Below are 23,655 nucleotides of genomic sequence, written 5' to 3'. Positions count from 1 at the left end.
TTAGATAGCTTTATTTATTTAGTTATTATTATTTAATCAAAACAACCCAACTGCAGTTTTTTGTATATTAATTGGAATGCAGAATTAAAAAAACATGATTTTTGAACATTTTTATCTGTTTTTGCAAATTATCTCTTCATTTGGATTTGTAAATCTTTCTTCAACCTGATTCTGTTTCAGTCACCTCCATATTCATAACACTGGTATTTCACATGTATCATTAACCCGGTTCATTATATTCATCTCCATAATCATCCGTCATTCACACTCCATCCCTCTCTTTCCATCCCACGTTAAACCCAGTTGTCCATCCTTCAGGAACACTCTCCCAATGACACTATCGATGGCCCCTGCATGCTGGCCCCTCCTGATTTGAGCCCCTTATCCTGCCCAGGAACACCATCTTCCCACTCCAAGCTAACAATGTGCAGTTCACCTGTGGGGACCCTCAAGCGGCCCACAGGTCTCAGTCGTCACGCCAGCGCCGCCGGCTTCGCCTTCCAGACGTCTGGGACCTGGGGTTTCCATAAGGGTTACGTACGGGCCGCTCTCACCTACGGACATGCGGCAGAGGCTGTGGAAACATCAGTCATCGAGGTGGAGGACATTCCCTCGCTGCTGCGAGACGTTGCCCGCTTCGCAGAGGCTGTGGAGAAGCTGAAGGACATGGTGCTTGGAGAAGGTAGGAGATTTGTGAGTTGATTTGGTTCGAAAAGGATTTTCAGAAATCATTTTGAGTTGATGAAATAGTTTTGGATGCACTCTTAAAAAAAAAGGTTCTTTATTGGCATCAATGGTTCTATGAAGAACCTTCAACATCCCTTTTGGAACCTTTATTTTTAAGAGTGTGGTTGGTTTTTGTGTGTTTTGTAAATGAAGTCTGTAGGCCAAAATAATGATATTATACATGTTCTGTTTTCAAGTACTTTTGCTTGTAATAGAAGTAAATATTTAATTGCAGACAATATTTTATCAAATTGCAATTAAAATATTTAATTATTTAATATTTAAATAAATAAGAATGAAATATAATACAAATATAATATAGAATTTATTGGACACAATATTTGCAATTAAAAATGGTAAATATTTAATATTTAAGAAAATGAATAAATCATTAAGATTAAAGATATAATACGTTTGATTGTAATATTAGTAAATATTGTGTACAAATATTGTATATAATATTTAGTAAAATTACAATTAAAAATGTAGAAATATTTAAATAAAACAGTACTTTTGTAATATTAGTAAATATTGTGTCAAATATTTGTTGTAATAACACAAATTGCAAATATTGAACATTGTGATATTTAAATAAACAAATGTTATTGTAATATTAGTAAATATTGTGTACAATAATTTATTTGTACACAATATTTACTCACATTGCAATTACAATATTGAAATATTTAAACAAGTAGACAAAAATTAAATGTAATACATTTGGCTGTAATATGGTAAATATGGTGTAAATTTATTCGTACACAATGTTTACTTAAATTGCAATTGAAAATACTGAAATGTTTAATATTTAAATAAATAAAAATAATTATAGTACTTTTCATTGTAATATCAGTGAATATTGTACTACAAAATTTATTGTATACAATATGTACTCAAATTGCAATTACATTTTTTGTAATATTTAAATAAAAATTAAACATCATTCTTTTATAATAATAAACATCATTTAAAATAATTTATAATTTACTATACACAATATTTACAGTATTTAATATTTAAATAAATTAAAGTTTAAAATATTTTATTTTATTTTTATTAAAAATATTTTAAAGAATTGTGGCTCGAAATTGTAGCTGTGTTTAAAGTTGCTGTAAAATGCAGGTAAATGCATACCTGTAACCCCACAAAATATTGCTTTTCAACAACAAACACTTGACAGTTTATTATATTTCTTGTCAAGATTTGTTGGTTAGTTAATTGAACTATTTATTCACTGTCGTGTTCATTGTTTTGTTATTTGAACATATTTCATTTTCTGTGTGTTTGTAGAAGGAATAAGACAATTCAAAGCCGTGTGTTACGTAAATTATAACTAGCATTAGATTATATCAGTTGTAACTGGCACAAAGTCAAAGTCGCCTTGAGTCTTGTTCAGGAATGGCCATTTGTAAGGCGTGTTTTTTCATTGGGTTTCCATGGTGAAAGAGAGGAAGGAAGAGGAGCCGTGCGTCAGATGTTTTCTTTGCAGCATTCAGTTTGAGATTACACACGTCCGCTGGGCTGCAGCCCTCCACCTTCCCTTAAAAGAGTGTTTCACGGGAAGAACCCTACAGAGAGAAGGCCAGACACCTACCGAGCACTTTTCTCACGATGCTGCTGCTCACCTCAGGTAGAAATGTGGTGATGTGGTGTAATAGTGAGGCTTTGATATTCCTCTTTTAGTCTTCATGTACACTCACTTCATGAAATGTAATCAGATATTGGTGGTGCACAAATTTAAGAGGGACTGTTGACAAAGTCAGCATCATAAAAGTAGTCAGTTTCAAGTCTTCTGAACCATACAATACACTTGCTGAACTTATTCCTCTCAAATCAGATCAGATCTCAAATCTTGTTCGACTTCAGATAATGATAATGGTTCTTGCATGTCTGGAAAACTGAACGCAGTGCACCTTGTCTGACTTTATACAGCACAGAGGGCAGGAGAGAGATGAATCACTTCAGCACTGTCTGCTTTATAAAGAGCAGAAGTCATTTGAGTCTCCTCAGGCCTTGCGGACTTCCTTAAAGTGTCGCTATTTTCATCAGCTCTACTTCCTGTTTATATCTGCCCTGCTTGTAGAGTTGCAATAGTGATGTTTCCAATGTCATCTCAAGGAAATTCTTTATTTCAGCAACCCAGGGATTCCCAAACCTTTTTGTCAGCCGAAACTCTTTGAAATAAAATATTTTCTTGAAGACTCCCTGAGATTTTAAGATGTAATATAAATAATTTAACAACAGGGTTATTATAGTTAACTAAAACAATTACAAACATTTTTGTTGGAAATAAAATATAAATGTTAGATGGAAAAACATACTAAATGAAAATGAGAAATGTTGGCTTGGCAACAAACTGAAGTAAGTACTAAAATTACTAACTGGAAATAAAAACTGAAACTGAAATAAATAAAACACAAATAGTTACAATAAAGAAAAAATGGCAAGCACAAAAAATTAAACTGGAAAATATGAAAAACGTGAATTCGAAATAATAATACAATTATTACAGTATATAAATAATACTAAAATAACACTGTTTAACTACACATTCACATGTTCACGGGTTTCTGATGTTGGTTAATGGTCACATGATGTGCAGGTAAACACAAAAAAAAAAAAATTACAAAACAAAGACTAAAATGAAAATTGAAAATATTAAAATAAAAGCTCATTTAAAATATAAATAAAAACAATAGTATAAAATAATACTAAAATAACACACTTTAACCACATGTATGTGCATGGCTCTAATGTTGGTTAATGGTCACATGACATACAGGTAAATAAAAACTGAAATGAAAATGAAAACTAAATAGTAATATAAAAAAACACACATGAATTAAAAAAAAACATTTAAGTATAATTGAAATGAAAATTGAAAATATTAAAATAAAAGGTAATTTAAAACATAAATACAAACAATGGTATATAAATAATACAAAAATAACACTGTTTAACAACACATTCGTGGATCTTCTTTTTTATTAAGTGTTTTGTTTTGATTGTTTTATTTTTAAATGACTTTATTTTTATGATTTACATCAACTCGAGAACCCCGTTTGGGAAACCCAAACAAAAGAAAATGTAGTATATTAAAATATTCAGATTTTTCCTCATCAATTTCAGGAGAGGCATCTGAGATGAGGTTGATATTAAATAGAGCGTAACAGAGAACTGAGCGATAAAAGAGCAAACTCTGAGCGATAACATCTTCCTGTGGGAAGTCACATAGTCATGTTTATCTTCAAATTCAAACACCAGTGACTATTACCATTTTGCAACCTCCCAGAACGCTCTGGCATCGTGGCAGGGAGTTTTACATGGACAAACACCGCTTGTGTTTACTTCAGAGCATGTTGATTTGTCTGAGATACACAGGTGTGAAGGGGTTCATCACGTTTCCTTAGCAGTGGAGCTTCTGTCAGCCATGTCAGAGCTGTAAAAGCCACAGAAGGTGATTCATTCACAGCTCACCGCCACAAAACGACTGCAGCATGCAAGCCTATACAGGTCCTCACAGTTTCTCCTTACATAAAACAGCAGCCAGCTATTAACCACGCTCAAGATGATGCCAGCGAGAAGTGGGGGCTTTTTCGGGCAGATGGCATGATGTTTGTCTTTGTCATCATCTCATGACCTGCAGATTCATTTGAGAAGAGCCGAACAGTTACGAGTCAGTTTCAAATGGACAGTTTGAGTAATGCGCTTGAGGGAATCTGTTCAGATCTGCACGACATGCGTGCATCAACATGTACGTGCATAAAACATTCCCCTCACTTTCTCCTGGAAAACACATCACCATTGCTTTTGCAACCACCCAGAAAGCTCTGGCATCGTGGCAGGGAGTTTTGCACTCTTGTGTTTTCTTCACAACATATTACATAGTCTGAGTTACACACGTGTGTAGGAGTCCAGCGCTGCATCAAAGAGGAATCACTGTTTGAAATGTTACACTCTTGTGTTTTGCTTTGTGTTTTTCGCATTTTTAAGAACACCCACACTCTGAACATGCATTTAGGCATGCAGACGCACACACAAGGACTTTTGTCGTGCACAACAACAGCTTTCATTGTCCTGTTGAAAAGGATATGGTTCCAGCAGCCAAACTCCTGCTCTTTTCCCCAACCGTTATGGGATAACGCCAGGTTTTTCTTTGTTCACGGCTGCTGACGTTGATTCATGATGACTTTGATTTGCAAAAATTTGAAGCGAAACCGTTTTCTGTTGTGATGATAAGAAATGTTTTTAAGAAGCAAATCAGCATATTATAATGATTTCTGAAGGAAAACGTGACACTGAAGACTGGAGTAATGATGCTGAAAATTCAGCGTTGCTTCACAGGGATGAATTACATTTTATAGCACATTCGGGTACATTTTTACCCATAAGAAATACATAAACATTTCTAAAAATTGCAGGCTTCTTAGTAAGGGCACAAAACTTAAAAACTTAAAACCCTCAAAATGCACATCATTAATTTTTTTCAGATTTTTTACAATTATTTTTTTAAGAGATGCAACCATTTAAAAAAGGTCTGGGTCATTTTGGACCCGGTTAGGTATGGAGACCCGTTAGGTGTTTTTTTTAATTTTTGTTAAATTATCTACTTTTATAAAATATATTTAGCCTTTTTCTCATATCTCACACACTTTTGGAACTGAATTTTGTTGATAAACATGAATATGTACATCTATTGATGAATCATTTCAGCATGAATATTTAGGTTGTTTTCTAAGAAATAAATATGTAGGTTTCATAAATTTTGACTGTTTTTGAGCAATCATGAGTTATAAATTCAATAGAATTTAATTAAATTCCATTCATTCCAATGGGTAATTCTCTGATTATGTTTTCTTATAAATTTCATACAGTGATATATTCATGTAGGATTTCTTTTGCTGCATTTATTTGATCAAAAATACAGAAAAAAACCCCAGTAAAATTGTGAAATATTATTGCAATTGAAAATAAAAGTTTTCTATTTTAATATACTTTAAAATGTAATTTATTCCTGTGATGCGAAGCTGAATTTTCAGCATCATTACTCCAGTCTTCAGTGTCACTTGAGCCTTCAGAAATCATTCTAATATGCTTATTTATTATCAGTTGTGCTGCTTAATATTTTTTCAAACCTGTGATACTTTTTTTGTTCAGGATTCTTTGATGAATAAAAAGTTACAAAGAAAATATTTCCATTTTTTTTTATTAATCAAAAAGGGGTAAATGCAGTAAAAACATGGTAACCTTCAAAACTTTGAAAGTTTTTCACATTCGCTCAATGAGAAGTTGCTGATCAGACACAATATGATTATTTTTCAAAGATTCAGTACTTCACAAACTGTGGCAACTAGTTGTTCATCTAGATATGTGATTTATGCATGTATTAAAACATTTATTGTATTCAAAATGACTTGAAACATGAATCATTTTCATCTGATGAAACCGATGAACTCATCAGATGACCATCATATCACACATGTGGTACTGGTGCATGTGTGCAGCTGTAACTTCCCTCTTGTGGTATTGAGCAGAATTAGGTGCATTGTGGGACTGGGTGGGTAGGAAGTGGACAAATAACTGACATGTTTTGGTGAAAATAAGAGGCAAAACTACATCTTAACATGTGGCAATACAGTGTTAGAGCTGTTTTGGAGTGATTTACAGTGCCTACACTTAGTATTTACTAGGGTTGGGTATTATTTGAATTTTCAATCAATTCCGATACTTATCGATTCCCAGTTTCGATTCCAATGTAGTAAAAAAGGAAAAAAAGAAAGCCAAACTTTAAAATTAGATATCAAACATATTTGTTCTGTGTTTCTTTTTGCAAAATATTTAATTGCTGCTGAATACCATGAACAAATATCAACTGGACTCAATTAAGAGCTGTTTGTGTGCAAAATAGAGCTGCATGATTCTGGATAAATTGAGACTTTTTAAAAAAAATTTAATGGAGGTTGTAGTTCTCTCACAATTCTGAAGAAAAAATATTAGGCAGCTAAACTCAGGATTTACTTGTTTCATTACTGGATGAATCAGTGTTTTTGAATGAATCTTTTGAATGAATGATTCAAAGACAAATGCATTTTTAACAGCACCTTTATACCACCTAAAATAAAGATGTGCACACAGGAATTGATAGGTGGAATTTAAATTAAAACTTTACAACAACTTTCTGAGTCCTGACCTTAAGTATCCGATTCTGGAATTGGAATTGATTTTCAATTCCCATCCCTAGTATTTACACACTTAATACACATTTAAACCGATATGAATGCATTGCATTTGATTAAAAAATAAATAAAAAAATTAAAAAAATATATATATATATATATATATATATATATATATAAAGCAAGTCATTTGTTTGAAACAGTAAACAAACTCCCATGTCCAAATGCTTCCAGATGTCTCCGTAAATGACTGAATCAAGATGTTTTCTCATGTCTCCGCAGTGAAAGAGGAGCCATGCAACAGGCCGGCCGTTCACGAGTGTTTAGGGGAGGTTCTCCGTGTTTTGCGGCAGGTAATCAGCACGTACCCTCTGCTGAACACTGTGGAAACGCTCACCGCAGCAGGAACTCTTATTTCAAAGGTCAAAGGTCAGTTCAACTGCCATGATAAACTCATCTTCTTCAACTTGTCACTGGTTCCTCCTCCTCACACTCTCACCTATGTATGCAATGACATGAAGCAAATAATTCAGCTCAAGCATCAGATGAGCAAAGCCACATCAGATATGAGCAGATACCACACAACCAGCATCTGATCTTATGAAGGAAAAATGTATAATATGCAAACATGAGCAACACAGTGAAATACAGGTGTTTCCACTTTTGCATCTAAATGTGATGTCACTTCTAGTTTTATTTGTTATCAAAGCAGAAGCGCGTGTTTGTGACCGTGAAGTTGTTCTCTTCTCTGTTTGTCAGGGTTCAGTTATGAAGGCACCACTGATGCTCAGAAGAAAGACTTTGAGAAGGCCATTGAGACCATTGCTGTGGCCTTCAGCAGCAAGTAAGACCTGCCGCTCTGCTTTCACGCAGAATACCTGCTCATTTATTATTTATAAATTAAAATGTAATTATATTAAATAAAATGTCAATAAATAAATAATAATTATATGCATTTAAATTAAATTAACATTTATTTAATCTAATCTAATATTGTGTATTTTTCTTTATATATATATATATATATATATATATATATATATATATATATATATATATATATATATATATATATATATAAAATAAAATATTTTTATTTTAATAAATTGCATTTTATTAAAATAATTATGTAAAAATCTGTTATTCAAATATAACTTTTAATTCTAATATAATATTATTAGAAAATTTTTATTTTATATATATATATATATATTACATTACATTTATTTTATTCTAATATTAATTCAAATATATGTATTTTCTTTATTTATTAATATAATAATTAATATATTATACATTTTCCTGAAGGCCACTTAAAATTGCAGGGAGAATGTTGAAGAATTAATGATCTTGAAGAATGAAAAGGAAATGTTTTAATGATTGTGGTGATTCAGCATTGGCTGATGAGTGATGACGTTGATATGGTTGGTGATTTGGAAAAGTGGGTGGAGGGACGTAATTGCTTTACACACTGAGGAAGGCGTGGTAGCCGAAACATTTGTCTCTATTCCCTAATGGTAATGATTGTAAAATAAAACAAAAAAAGATTGTTCTCTAGAGTTTCAGAAGAGATCTCGACAGTGCCTCAAACTGTGCTCAGATTTACCAATATATTGTATGCAATCAGAAGCCAGAGATCTCAATATGAGCTCCAATATTTCTCATCAACATTCACTCTCCACATTCATTCTATAGCTTTTACTAGATGAGAAATAATGAAACAACTATTTATAGTTGATAAATGTGATATCTAAGCAGTATTTTCTCTCTGTCAGTGTTTCAGAATTGTTGATGGGAGAGATTGACAGCACTACTCTTCTGTCCCTGCCGCCGACAGAAAAGAGCAGGGTGAGTGTGTGTGTGTGTGTGCGGATGTTGTTGGAAGCGTGTGTGTGGGTCGCTTCCTGCGTTGTCTTGCAAGCATATTGTTTCCTCTGCACCTCTATACAGACTCGACAGAGTCCCTGACAACGTGAGTTTTCGAGAAACACTTCTTAGAATGACACTGATGACAAATTAATCATCTTAATGTCCAGAAGAGCCACTCAAATCATTTCACAGAACTACAACAACTAGAAGTCTCACTTCCTTCATTAAAATGCACTTTAGCTGTTGAACAGTGTTTGTCATGCTACTTTGAGTCTGTAGTTTATCAAGCGATTACTCATTATTTAAAGCAGTTCAGTTTTAGTCAAGTTTTAGACTGCACTTCAAGCTGCTAACAAAAGTAGCTTAGTACTGGAAGATACTTAAAAAGGCAATGCTATTTTAAAGTAAATATAACTCTTCCATGATATAATAAATTTATTTTTGGTGCAAAAACAGTGAGGGTTTTGGAGTAAATAAACAGTTAGATTGACAACATAAATGTGAACAGATAAACAGTTAAATATAAAAATAATTGTGAAAAAATATTAGAATTTTTCAAATATAATATACTTTTTTAATAATAATATATATAATTTTATTTATTTATTTATTGTTTGTAAAAACAATATTGTTAAATTATTGTATACAATTCATTGAAGTATTGTTATTAAGACCATTTTTAAATCTTATTATTTTTGAGTTAGCCTTTGATTCTGATGTCATAAAATATTAAACTAATAAACAGTTGAATTATTTACTAAAATATACCCGAACTAAAACATAGAAATGTACAGCACTAAATATTTAATATTTATAATAAATGTATAATAATATAATAAATATTTATGCAAATATATAATCATTTTTTTACATTCATTCTAGCTCAGGGTTTCCTGGACTGGGATTTTGAGTTGATGAAAAGCTAATTAATTAAATCATAAAATGTAAAATTAAAATAAATGAACAATTTAGAATAAAAGCAGTCAAAATAAAACAAAGAAAAAAGATTAAATGTTTTATTTGTTTACCTACATGTCATGTGACCCATCAACCAACATCAAAGAATCAGATGTGTTGTTAAATTATTGAAAGATTCACTTTAAAATCTTAGGACGACAGGAAAGTATTTTAGGTCAGAGGGATTCGGCTGACAAAACCGCTGCATATGATTTTCTGGTGTTGCATATGATGGCGAGAGTACTTTAGGAGAGTGTGTTCAGTTACTGCCTCCTCAGTAGTACTTTCAGCCACTATAAGGTGTCATAATACTACAATGGAAGAGCCAAATCTACCCAACAGCCCTCAGAGAAGGAAGTGATATAAACTCTACTACAATCTCACCACATGTACCTGACTTTAACCTCCGCCTCAAAATCCACACCGTTTAATTTCATAATGCACATTATTACCATATTTTTTCCTTAAATATGTCATATCTAGCTCTGTCTCTTTGCTGTGTGTGTTTAGTCGATGGAGGACCTGTACAGGGTGTCGTCAGGTCAGGGTCCCGAAGGAGGAAAATACGACCATCAGGACTGCAGTGAGTGAATCCCTTTTTTATTGTCTTGCATAGAATTGCATAGAATTGGCATACAGACTACTATTTTTGAAAGTACATAGAATGCATAGGGTGCCCCATAGGCAGGGCTCTACGCTTACATTTTCTTTTAGGAGCACCTTCTAATCAAAAATTCTGATCAAAAAATTAACGTTCCTATTACGAGGTGATATTTGACTCCTTAAAGTGATATACAGGGAATTTTGTTTTACCTTTGTAATGGCATTTTTCTAACTTTATTAAAAGTATCTTTTGTCAAATTCAAAAAAATATATATTTATAAGCTTTTTAACATTTTTAATTAAAACAACAGAATAAGAAGTAGAATAAGAATAAGTTACCAATAAAATTAAATCAGTATTTAAGAAATAAATTGTACTAAGGAGGTGGCACAGAAGAACACAAGAGTGGCTTGTAGGTGTATTTTCAGACATTTAATGAGGCTCAGAGGTTGCATGAGTGCAATTCATAAATTCATGTTGAGGTTAATGTTTTAAATATACAGTTCTGAATATAGAAATATTAAATGATTTAAATAACAGAAAAGATACGGCCGATTCATTCAGGAACGAAGCATCTGACTGTCTTTATGAATGGGTAATTGAATCATTGACTCACTAGATTCATTTAAAAACGCAGTTCATTCATAAACGAAACACCGCGGTGTTTGAATGGAGATGCTCAGATGTGGCTTTGTCTGAAACTATTTTCATTGATGAAATAGAGCAAAATAAGACAATAGTGTTGTAGTCAGACAATATAAGTCACTGCACAGTGAGTCTCTTATTTACACTCTGTCTACACTTTGTTTGTTATAATGAGAGGATACGTCTGTGATACATTACTCAACGTTGCAAAAACACGCAAGTACGTTAGAAACCTTTGAAGCTCCCTCAGCGCAAACACAAATATGCTGATCGGGTCAGTGGCAGACTGAAATGGTTGCACTGTAGAGCCCTGCCCATAGGCAGATTTTTCTGTATGCACAGAACACAATACATTTTCAAGAGTGTGCAGTGTACAGCAGAGATGTATATAATTGTTGTGGCATCAAAAATGTAACATATACAAATACAAATGTATTATTATGTTCCACAAAAGAAAGGTTTGAAACGACATGAGAGTGAGGAAATGATAGCAGAATTTAAATTTTTTGGGTGAACTATCCCTTTAATGTTTTTATTATTATTATTATTTATTTTTATAAAATGAAACTAAATCTAAAGAAGTAACTAAATAAGAAACTAAATCTGCCAGCAGGTGGCGGTAAATGTCTTTATGAGTCATTCATTCATTAATTCGATTCGTTCAAATGGCAGATTCATTCAGGAATGAAGTAAATGGCTCTCTTTATGAATGCGTCTTTGAATCATTGGTTCACACGATTCGTTCAAAACGTGGATTCATTCAGAAACTAAACACCGCTCTGTTGCTCAAAGACGCACAAGTTCTAGCTCTACTGTGGCTTTATAGATAATATTTTCTCGGCAAAATTTAGCAAAAACACAACATTGTGTTTAAATATAACACAATATCAGCTTATTTACTGAACTGTTGTTATCGCAAAATAACTATTTATTTTTGGGATAATAACTGGACATCACTCAAATTAATTATAATGTGGTCATGTGACAACAATGTAGTGTACTACTATTTATTGTGAAACATTTATTTTTACATCTGCATACTTGCATAGAATTTATTCACAGTAAAACAGTATGTACTGCTCAGTATGTAGTATGCATTACTCTCGTATTCCATTCTGAACACAGCTGTTGTATATTTTTCATTTAAATTTGAAGTGTTGTTTGTTCATATATGGGATGGCTGATGCTTACCGTGTGTGTCAACAGTGAGTCCACAGGAAGTTGATATTCTCCTGCAGCGTAGTGAAGGCGGCGTGGACTCGGCTCTGAATTACGCCAAATCTATCGCTAAATACATGAAGGACATCATCAGCTACGTAGACAAGAGAATCACTCTCGGTAATGACATTTCCTTCACCTCTTTGGTGATTTTTGAAATACACGTGTCTGTCTCTATTTTAAATGGATCCCGGTAATACACTCAACTTAATATAAATGCATTTCAAACTCATCCACCTGGACTGGGTCATTTTATTTGTTCTTTCCGACTCTATTTTCCACCATATTGTCAACAGAGAATGAGTTTTCTAAAGGTCTTCAGAGACTCTACCAGTCCTGCAAACAAAACATCATACAGGTAATCAGTGTGCTTCCATTGAGCTTGTTTGTTTGTGTTTTGCAGATTGAAATAACACTAGTGTTTATGTTGTAAAATAGTCTCCAAAAAATATTTCTGTCGTCAAGGTCAAAAACATCTTAAAAGACACCTTAAAAGTCATTAAAACAATCATAAAAATATGTTAATATACAACTTACACAGTATATTTTAAGCACATTGAATGTAACGTAAAAGTCATATAGAGTATTTTCAAATGATTTAAGATAGAGCCATTAAATTAAATATTAAATAGAGCCATTTTTGCAGCCTATCAGGTCCAATTACAAAAAAAAAAGCTACGTGAATATCCTTAAAATAAGTTTGAGAGTCCCATGAGTGTGCATGGATCATGACAGAATCATTTTTATTTAAAGATTCAAACAGAATTGCCATTATCATATCAACTATTCCTTTAAGTGATACTGAATCACTTAAATTTATGCTTACTGTACATACAGTAGAGCAGGTTTCTGAATCCCCTCTCTTTCTCTCAGGAACACATGCCGTTGCTGTCGATCTTCTCTCTGGCTCTCGAGCAGGACTCAGAGCAGAGCTGCGGTTTACAACAGGCCACAAACAACATCTACACACACTCATTTCTACAGGTACCACACCTGATCTGACAACACACCACAGCAGGATGACAGTGTGGAAATAGTTTTTTAGTAATTGCACGTTTCACCTCAAAATACCTTAAATAGAGGAAAAAAAGGGAAGAAATATTTTATAAAATATAAAAAATATATATTTAAAATATTTTAATAACACAATAAATATTATATTTAAATGTCTATTATATCATAAATGTATGATATTATATTTTTAATGTAATAAATTTTCTTTAAATTAAAAAATTAATGCCTAATTTTTGGATCATTACGAATTTTTTTTTATTATCTAGATATTATTTTTAGAATACTACAATAAATATTGTATTTAAATGTATTATTAGATTATACATTTATTGTATTATTATATTTTATATTTTTAATATAACACATTTAATTTAAGTTAAAAAATTAAATACTAATTTTTGGATCATTAAGAATTTTTTTTTATTATTTCTAATACAGTTTCTCTTATGACGTTTTAATTTCTCATTGATTTCTTTGGCATTTTGGGTGACCTGGGTGTGTTCTGGGCACATCTCACATTTTGTGAGATTTACCCAAGCAGGTCTAATGAAAGAAACAAATCAAATTAAACCTTTCTTTCTCTCTTTTTTTCATTCAGCCCATGACGCAGCGCAGACAGGAACATGAGAAGAAGCGCAGAGACATTAAAGAACAGTGGCAGAGGGCCAAGAGAAAACTGGTAGAGATTCAGTCCACCCTGAACTAACTAAACAACTCAACTAAACCCTGCTAAATCAAAGTTAAATATGTATGCATTAAGAGATATGTGTGTTTGTGTTCATCAGGCTGATGCCGAGAGTAACCTCCGTAAGGCACGTCACCTGTATATGAGCCGCTGTGAGGAGTACGAGAGAGCTAGGACAGTGGCCAATAAGGTTGAAGAGGAACAAAGCGGAACAGGAAGTGGCTCAACCACTAAAGCTCTGGACAAGAAGAGACGACTAGAAGAGGAAGCGCGCAACAAGGTCAGCTAGCTCAAACAGGAAATGACCTAACATGAGCAAATTTCACACATTTTGTGTGAAGTGTTAATTCTGACTGTGCTTTTGCAGTCACGTGCAGGGAAAAAAACATTTTGATGAATAGATTAACATTACACTCTTTATCATTTACTTTTTCCCTGCAATCTTTTAATTGAAAATTGCATAAATTGCATACTTTTTTTTTTTTCTTTTTTTTTAGGACTATAGGATTTTGAGATTATTTTCATGACAATTGAAGACATTTGCAATGCAGTAGTATGCATAACAGTAATGAGAGTTTGGGATATTTCTGTCATGAAAACAATGTCGCAATGCAAAAAATCTGAATGGATTTAAAATAGGCTTAATTTTCTTCAAGCAAGATATCATATCATTTATTTTACTTGATTTTGGGGTGACTTTATAATATTTATGCAACAATTCTGAGTTACAAGTACTTATGGGCTGTGGCTTTGCAGTTTTTAACTGCTCCATCCTTCAATAACAGCATTATGCATACAAAACAGTCAAGTTGACTAATTCATTTTCATGATATATGATGGTTTGTGTCCGCAGGCGGAGGAGGCCGAGGCAACGTATCGGACCTGCATCGCAGACGCCACGACACAGCAGCAGGAGCTGGAGGATATGAAGGTGAACGTGCTCAAACAGATCCAGGAACTCATCAGACAGACGGACCAGATCCTGCGGGCGGTGAGAGTCATATATATTTTTATATTTAGTGTATATATATCAATTTAATTATTTATTTTTATTTACTTTCTTTAATATATATATATATATATATATATATATATATATATTAGTGGTGTCAAAATTTGACCGCAGGCGATTAATTTTTTTCAGTTTAACGTGTTAAAAATATTTAACACAATTAACGCAGGGGCAGAGCTTGGGTTGGCCACCCCTCTCACAACTGCTGTTTCTGTCACTTGACAAGTAGTGCATTTATTCAGTCGCAGAACGTCTTTATGACCACATCAAACAGGAGACGTTTCAGACGCACGCTCCAGTGCCATTCTTAGTCAAAGGAGCGCGGAAACGGTACTGTGCTCACAGTGCATGTGGCGCCAGCGCACGCTGTAGCCTGTATCATTTCATATCAAAGCGCGAATTAAACTACGTGCATGCAATGCCGTGGTCAGTTAAGTCATGAAGTTACCAAAAAGGCGATTAAAGCTGCCTTAAAACTGTGCATGCATGTAATGTAATATATTATGAGTCACATTTAAGAACATGTCTCTGAAATGGTTTTCAAAACTGTCTCAATCATCTAACACACTCAAATCAACTCGTCAGCTCATTAATAGAGACTTTAAGACCTGAAGATCAGAAATGGTAAAAAGAGTTGAGAGAAAATACGATGCATGTCAGATCCGCATCACGTTCAGCTGCGACAGCTCTTAAAGAAATAACCTAATAACCAGATGATGTCTATTAATCAAAGGACAAAGAAAAAAATAACTTTTATAGCTTTAAGGATTCATCTATGTTTAATTTAGAATTTAGTGTTTGATAACTTCAACTTCAATTTCTGTATATTTCTGCTGAAGGGCACAGGTAAATACGACATTTATTATAATGAGTTTATGTGAAGATTGTTTTAAGTTCACTTAAATTAGAAGTTATTTTTTTTAAGTCTAATAAATGTTAAAATTGATAGCTCTCAATTATACACTAATGTTGAATGGCTATAGTCAATGGTTAAATATTAGGGGTGGGGGAGTAAAATGACATTTTAACAACTTTTCTCATTGCCCCCCACACCCACACACACACACATATATATATATATATATATATATATATATATATATATATATATATATATAGTATTATTATTGTTAATTTTTCATTTAATTATTTTATTATTGCTTTTTATTTTGATTTAATTTTTGCATATTTATTTACCTATTCTATATTTATTTAATATAATTATTAGTATTATTTTATTTCATTTATTTTAGTTATTTTTGCATAAACTTTTTATTGTTTGAATTTATTAATATTATTATTGCTTTCTATTTAATTATTTTTATATTTATTTATTACATTACATTACATTATATATATATAAAATGTAATAAATAAATATATACGAACTCTCATTACTGTTATGCATACTATTGCATTGCAAATGTCTTCAATTGTCATGAAAATAATCTCAAAATCCTATAATCCTAAAAAAATTTATGCAATTTATGCAATTTTCTGAATCTCTGTTCAGTGCACCATCTCGTACTATCAGACGATGCATGTGCAGACAGCAGCGCTGCCGGTGCATTTCCAGACGCTCTGTGAGAGCTGTAAGCTGTACGACTTGGGTCAGCAGTACGCCGCATACGTCAAAAACCTGCAGCTCCGCACAGAGCTGCCCATCCAGTACCAGTTTGAGCCATACTCCACGTCCAGCCACCAGTAAGACGACATCCAATTAGAACACATCGTTTGCTTTAAAGATCAGTGGTCAAAACATAATGGGAACTTAAATGCTTCAGGAATTCAGGAATTTTTTGAATTCAGAAGGAAATGAAGTTGTTGTTTTTTTAATCAGGCACATTCGGACCCGTAACAACAGTCTCTGTAATGACCAGCGGCAGAACAGCTCTGAAGCTCCGCCCACTGCGGAGGAGGCAGGATTTGGGGAAGGATCTGTGGTTAAACAAAGACGAGGTCAAGGTCAGTTTTATAGACAATAAATGAACAAAAAACAGCTTTTAGGGGACGAACACACAGGACATGTACTTAATTTATACATGCTGTCAGTTTAAAAGCCCCTTGTGGCTACATGCAGATCTTTGTTTTTATTATTGCAGTTATAGTATTTTATGTAATTTGGTCTGCATTGCAATTTTAAAATGAATTGAGTGGTTATGTGTTGTTTTTGCAGGTAGAGACCATCATCAAGCTCATAAGTCCTGGCCGTCCACCCTGAGTGACACCGACAGTGTCGGCCCGGGAAGTGGACTGGGATCCCCGACCTCCAGCACAGGTATGAAACAAATCCAGAGCAGTCTAATAAATTGTTTTTATAAACAATAATGTTGTCTAATGTTTCGGTCTCAGGTGATATCTCAAAACCTTCAAGGCCAGTTTCTGCAGCCACATTGTCGTCCAATGAAGATTTAGAGGAGAGAGATGGTCCCATGGCCCCGTTTGAACAAAGTGAGTGACCGATTACAGAGAACATCTGAGAAGCATCAGACTTAAAGGAATCGTTCAGCCAAAATTCAAATTTGCTGAAAATCGACTCACCCTCAAGCCACCCAAGATGTAGATGAGTTTGTTTCTTCATCAGATTTGGAGAAATGTAGCAGTGCATCACTTACTCAGCAATGGATGCTCTGCAGTGAATGGGTGCCGTCAGAATGAGAGTCCAAACAGCTGATAAAAACATCACAATAATCCACACCACTCCAGTCCATCAGTTAAAGTCTTGAGAAGACAAAAGCTGTGTGTTTGTAAGAAACAAATCCATCATTAAGATGTTTTTAACTTCAAACCATAATCCATAATAACGCTTCCTCCAGTAAAAAAGTAGTCTGGTCTGAATCAGGAGAGAAATCTGCACAGATCAAGCAGCGTTTACAGTCCAAAACAGCTCTAAACAAATATGTGGCTGGATTTTGATGTGAGAGACAACAGGAGATGCACTTTTTCACTGGAGGAAGCATTATTATGGATTATGGACTCGTATTTTAGCTGGAAGCAATGCTTTGAAGTTAAAAATTTCTTGATGGATTTGTTTATTATAAACACACAGCTTTTGGTTTCTCAAGATGTTAACTGATGGACTGGAGTGGTGTGGATTATTGTGATGTTTTTATCAGCTGTTTGGACTCTCATTCTGACGGCACCCATTCACTGCAGAGCATCCATTGCTGAGACACTGATGCACTGCTACATTTCTCCAAATCTGATGAAGAAACAAACTCATCTACATCTTGGATGTGTAGTACATAGTACATAGTGATATATGTTGGTTGTGTTTTAGGTATAAATGGAATTGAACCAGAAAGCGCAGTGCCCACTGGACCTTTCAGAAACGTGGGATTGTCCAAAGCTGCAAAAACCCATCGACTGCGTAAACTGCGCACACCATCAAAGTGCAGGGAATGTGACAGCTACGTTTATTTCCAGGGAGCAGAATGTGAGGAGGTGAGACCATTTCAGTGGATTTATTTTGTTGACTGAATCATATGAAACTCTAGATTTATGATACCTGCAAATCCACCAATTGTGTAAAACAAGTTTATCGTACGAAACAACTTCAATAGTCTACAGAATACAATAGTGTTATTACTTAAGTTCTCATCCGATAGTGTAACGTGTGTGTGTTTTAGTGTTTTCTGGCGTGTCATAAGAAGTGTCTGGAGTCTCTGGCCATCCAGTGCGGTCATAAGAAGCTCCAGGGCCGTCTGCAGCTCTTCGGCCGTGATTTCTCTCAGGTCCTGCAGGGCGACGTGGAGGGCGTTCCCTTCATCATCAAGAAATGCATCACAGAGATCGAGAGGAGAGCGCTCAAAATGAAGGTGCGAGAGGAAAGCTTTGAAAAGAATCAAGCTGTTCTTATAACCAATCGGTCTGAGTTTGAATGTTTATGTCTGATAAATGTATTGTTATTTGCATATTCATTCTGATTGGTCAGTTTACCTCTGCTATACATGATGCCAACTTCCTAATTCTTATGCAGGCTACCAAAAAATTCATTTAAAATAGCAAATAAACATTTATACATCATATGCATGTGAGATATGCACATAAATTATTGGTTAATTGCATCACTTCCTTATATACTTGTTTTTTATTCATTTTGCAGATTTGAACACTATTCCCAAAACAGTTTTCAACACTTTTAAGCCAGACATGAAATAATAGTAAGAAAAAAAATCTAAATTTTTGAAATGGAACAGTTTATTGAACCTATAGATAAAATATAAAAACAAATGTTTAAAAAAGTTTGCATATGCGTTTTGTTGAGTATAATATTTGATACTGTACATCAGGCTTTTATGGCTCATATAGTCTGATATAGTGAGAATATGGAGGAGAAAACTGAAAACTCAGCATTAAACTGAGCAAAAATATGCAATTTGGTGCAGATGCTGATATTTATATGGACAAAAAGATTAATTTCTGATGACTGTAATGTAAATCAATGAGAGCTTCATAACAGTATAATAGACTACTTGCATAAAATTATATAAATGTCATCTCTCTATACATCTTCAAAAATATGTCTTGGAATGATCCAAACATAAAATGCAATGCAATCCAATGATGATTGTGAGATGAAGAAATAAACGTTCCTCAAAAGCCTGATGGTCATATTTGAGACTTTCATTTGAACATGATTTTATGGAGAATCAAGTAAAGCAAAGCTGCTTCAGTCCAGTAAGTTTTCATCTAGAAATATGACTACAGTTATTCTGACGTTTACTTGATAAAGATCAGTCAAGATTTGACAGCAAAAAGACACGTGAAGCAGCAGCTGAAGCTGGACGCTTGTACAATTACACTAAAAGAGCTTTTACTGGATAAAAACTCTTAAACTATCAATCAGACGACAGTAGATTGTGTGCAACAGGTTTAAGTTTTCATCATGTTGATCAGGCCTTTGCGATCAAATGTGTGACTCTGGAGCACAAAAGCAGTCATAAGCAGCACAGGTATATTTGTAGCAATAGCCAACAATACACACTATGGGTCAAAATTATAAATTTTTCTTTTATGCCAAAAATCATTAGGACATTAAGTAAAGATCATGTTCCATGAAGATATTTTGTAAATTTCCTACCATAAATATATCAAAACTTCATTTTTGATTAGTAATATACATTGCTAAAAACTTCATTTGGACAACTTTAAATGCGATTTTCTCAATATTAAAATTTTTCTGCACCCTCAGATTCCAGATTTTCAAATAGTTGTATCTCAGCCAAATATTGTCCGATCCTAACAAACCATACATCAATGAAAGCTTATTTATTCAGCTTTCGGATGATGTATAAATCTCAATTTCAAAAAATTGACACTTATGACTGGTTTAGTGAGTCACATATGATACAGTAGGCATTATAGGGTTAAAGCTTTTCTTTGCATGTCTCCAGGGAATCTATCGTGTGAATGGAGTGAAGACGCGTGTGGAGAAGCTGTGCCAGGCGTTTGAGAACGGTAAAGAGCTGGTGGAGCTCTCTCAGGCGTCTCCACACGACATCAGCAACGTGCTGAAACTCTACCTCAGACAGGTGAGTCACCTGACTAGGGTTGTTCCGATTCCGATACTAGTGTCGGAAATTCCACCGATACCACAAACAATTCTGGCATCGGTATCGGCGAGTACTTGAACCCATGTACCGATCCGATACCATTTTTAAACAAGACCTATAGTTATGCGCGCTAGCTTTGCTTAAAGCTGCAAATCGGAAATCAATTCTTCTTCGCTCAGAATGCAAACACAGGAAGTTGTGCTGTGTTGCCGCAAGCAACCACTATTTAGAATATAAACGTGCTAGCACTTTGCCAGTAAATCACTCGCATATGCGACTAAATCTTCACCCTGGGCGACTAAATGATGTCTAATACTAGCCACTGGCTAATAAATGCTCAGATTTTACTCGCCAGTGTGTGAGTTGGAGGCTATGTATAAGGTTAGCACAGATATATTGTCACTCTCCAAACACTCTGACTGAGCGCTTCAGAGTTTCACTCTCCATCAAGCAATCTGTGCTATTTTTCAGATCATCTGAATGGATGCACAGCGCACCTGTATTTGACGTACCGTAAGCTCTAGTGTGAGTTCCTTTGGAATTCTTCAGCTGAACTGCTGGGTTCTCCGGTAGTAGGCGGAGCTAATGTGCAAACGACAATCTCATTGGCTGACACTCACCTATTATCGTCCCGGTTTTGATTTCAGCAAATCAGTTCGAGCCAATGCAGACAACGTGATTAATATTCATGAATCCAGCAGCTTGTTAATCCTTAGTGCGTTTATATTGTTCTTAGTAGAATTCATAGTATGATTATTATTATCTTATCAGTATTATTGATAGTTTTTTCCCCATTTTTACAGTAACACTGAATGACCAAAAAAGCACCAGCACCAGTCCTAAGTTCAGTTAAAATGACTAATATGCATTCATATGGTTACCAAGTTTTAATTCTAATTGCTAAAGTTCTATCATTAAATAATACTTGATTATCATAATATTTATAATGCTTGACTGACTGATGTTAAGAGTGTATTTTTAGATATTTAAAAAGATGTGCCATTTTCCAAACATTATATATTATATTTTTTGTTTACTCGCCAGAGTAAACTATCTATCTATCTATCTATCTATCTATCTATCTATCTATCTATCTATCTATCTATCTATCTATCTATCTATCTATGGTGAAACACACCATAAAATAATTGTATCAATTCATACAGGGCTAGTAAGTAGTACATACAGCTGTATAACCAGATACACACCCAGGTATCGGATCAGTACTCGGTATCGGCCGATACCCTGAGCCTAGGTATCGGAATCGGTATCGGGAAGGGAAAAAGGCTATCGGAACATCTCTACACCTGACGCAGGGAAATGTTCTTGTAATAAAGCAGTGTTGTGGCGTGTTTACTGTGTCATCGTGTCCGTCTCCTCCTCAGCTCCCGGAGCCCATCATGCCCTTCCGCATGTATAATGATCTGATGGGACTGGCGAAGGAAAGCCTGAACTCGGACGCCTCGGAGGGCGTGAAGAGCCCAGAGCTGGTGGATCGTGGGTCAGAAACCGAGCCTGAAGTGCTGGTCTTAGTGGAGAAACTCCGAGAGCTGCTCAAGCGTTTGCCGCCTGCTAGCATCGCCACGCTCAAGTACATCGTGCAGCACCTGTGCAGGTGAGATTCTGCAGAAACAAAAAAATCAAAAACTTTAAAAACATAATTATAATGTACAGCAGGGTTTATAAACCCCTAGTGATTCACAGAGGAACTGAAGTTTCTTTGAGATATTCTATTCTATCTGTTTTCTTTTTATTTATTATGTTAAAAAAAAAAAAAAACTTGCTACGTGTTCTGCGTTAAGCTAACTGATACCCGTCGTAGCACTTGCATCTTATTGCTCTTTTGCTGATTTTGATTGCTTCCATTGTCCTCATTTGTAAGTCGCTTTGGATAAAAGCATCTGCTAAATGACTTATTGTAAATGTAAATTTGAAATTATGATTAATATTAAATTGTCATATTAAATTCTGTGTATTTTATATATATTTTTAGAGAGCTTTTTGCTCTAAACCTTACAATTTTTTTTTTTTTTAATGTATCATAAAATATTTATAGAAAGCCTATAATTTTACTAACCCTTAGGGGGTACTTTGTTTAATAATAATTGCAATTTTAATCATTCAATAATTGTAAAAAAAAAATAATAATAATTGTTAATAATATTTTACAATAATGTTTTAAATAACTAATAATGTAATAATTTAAGTTTTAATATTTTTATCATTTGCATAATAATCTTAAAATAATTTAATAGTTTAAGTATTTAAATTTTAATATTTCTGTTATTTGTCTAATAGTGTAATAATAATTTAATAGTTTAAGTATTTAAGTTTGAATAATTTGTCATAGGAGTTCAGCAGACATAAGACAAATAAAAACAAATTTTTATTAATGACATTTTAAAATGCATATTTATAAAAGTAATTAATAATTTAATATTTTACATTTTTAAGTTATTTTAAGGTTTTAATATTTTAATAATTTGTCTAATAATAATTTAATCATTTATGTATTTAAGTTTTAATATTTTAATAATTTAAGTCTAATTATCTAATAGTATTTAGATTTTAATTTAAGTCCATTTTTAATCATTTAAATCATCAGAGTTCAGCAGGCAAAAAATTTTTAAAACAAGGTATGCAATAACAAAATTTGGTACTTTTATTTTCAATGTCAAGATTTTCAGATATATATACATACATACATGCACGTAGTTACGTTATGATACGTAATATTCAAAGCGTGGGGAGATGGGGGATTCCCCCGGTCTACGTCTCTGCATCAACTGAATGAATCTTTTTTTTTTCCAATTAATTTTTTTATTCCCAGTGAATAGGAGTTAAAACTCCCACCCGGATGACAATAATAGACCGTGCAAAATACCAAAAAAATAATAATTTTTTTTTTATTTAAATAATAAAATAATAATAATAATAATATCTTTAAAATATTGCCAAGTAACGTTGCAAACAACAATAAAATCACAGAAGGACTTTAACTGTAAGCGACACAAGTATACGGATTTTTTCCTGATGTTTGTTATTATTTCAAATTTTATATACATTTTTATAAACTTTTTTTATTTATTTACTACTTAGGCATGTTGACAATAATGCCATCAACATTGTCTATGACCAGATATGTTTTTAGTGGACTTTCAAAATTTGCTTTGCTTGAGAAAGCATGAAAATATA

The 23,655-nt window shown here is 33.5% G+C and overlaps 1 protein-coding gene across 2 annotated transcripts in view; it reads left to right on the top strand.

Annotated features, from left to right (window-relative positions):
• Positions 1-23,655, top strand: part of arhgap45a (Rho GTPase activating protein 45a) — a 29,415-nt gene that overhangs the window by 2,508 nt on the left and 3,252 nt on the right. The window contains exons 2-20 of one of the 2 annotated variants that reach the window (XM_058754613.1): positions 319-682; positions 7,185-7,331; positions 7,662-7,746; positions 8,678-8,750; positions 10,239-10,311; positions 12,183-12,314; positions 12,491-12,552; positions 13,068-13,178; positions 13,807-13,887; positions 13,994-14,173; positions 14,747-14,884; positions 16,419-16,609; positions 16,746-16,870; positions 17,082-17,183; positions 17,258-17,356; positions 18,186-18,349; positions 18,535-18,723; positions 20,302-20,439; positions 21,846-22,075. In XM_058754613.1, the coding sequence (XP_058610596.1) occupies positions 319-682; positions 7,185-7,331; positions 7,662-7,746; positions 8,678-8,750; positions 10,239-10,311; positions 12,183-12,314; positions 12,491-12,552; positions 13,068-13,178; positions 13,807-13,887; positions 13,994-14,173; positions 14,747-14,884; positions 16,419-16,609; positions 16,746-16,870; positions 17,082-17,183; positions 17,258-17,356; positions 18,186-18,349; positions 18,535-18,723; positions 20,302-20,439; positions 21,846-22,075 (2,684 nt within the window). Of the gene's footprint in view, positions 1-303; positions 683-7,184; positions 7,332-7,661; positions 7,747-8,677; positions 8,751-10,238; positions 10,312-12,182; positions 12,315-12,490; positions 12,553-13,067; positions 13,179-13,806; positions 13,888-13,993; positions 14,174-14,746; positions 14,885-16,418; positions 16,610-16,745; positions 16,871-17,081; positions 17,184-17,257; positions 17,357-18,185; positions 18,350-18,534; positions 18,724-20,301; positions 20,440-21,845; positions 22,076-23,655 lie in introns of both variants that reach the window. The other variant, XM_058754605.1, reaches the window with a different exon arrangement.

This window comes from Onychostoma macrolepis, chromosome 02 (assembly GCF_012432095.1).
Source record: "Onychostoma macrolepis isolate SWU-2019 chromosome 02, ASM1243209v1, whole genome shotgun sequence".
Classification (NCBI taxonomy): Eukaryota; Metazoa; Chordata; class Actinopteri; order Cypriniformes; family Cyprinidae; genus Onychostoma; species Onychostoma macrolepis.
Note: the sequence above shows the minus strand (reverse complement) of the source record. Positions and strands in the feature narration are given on the sequence as shown.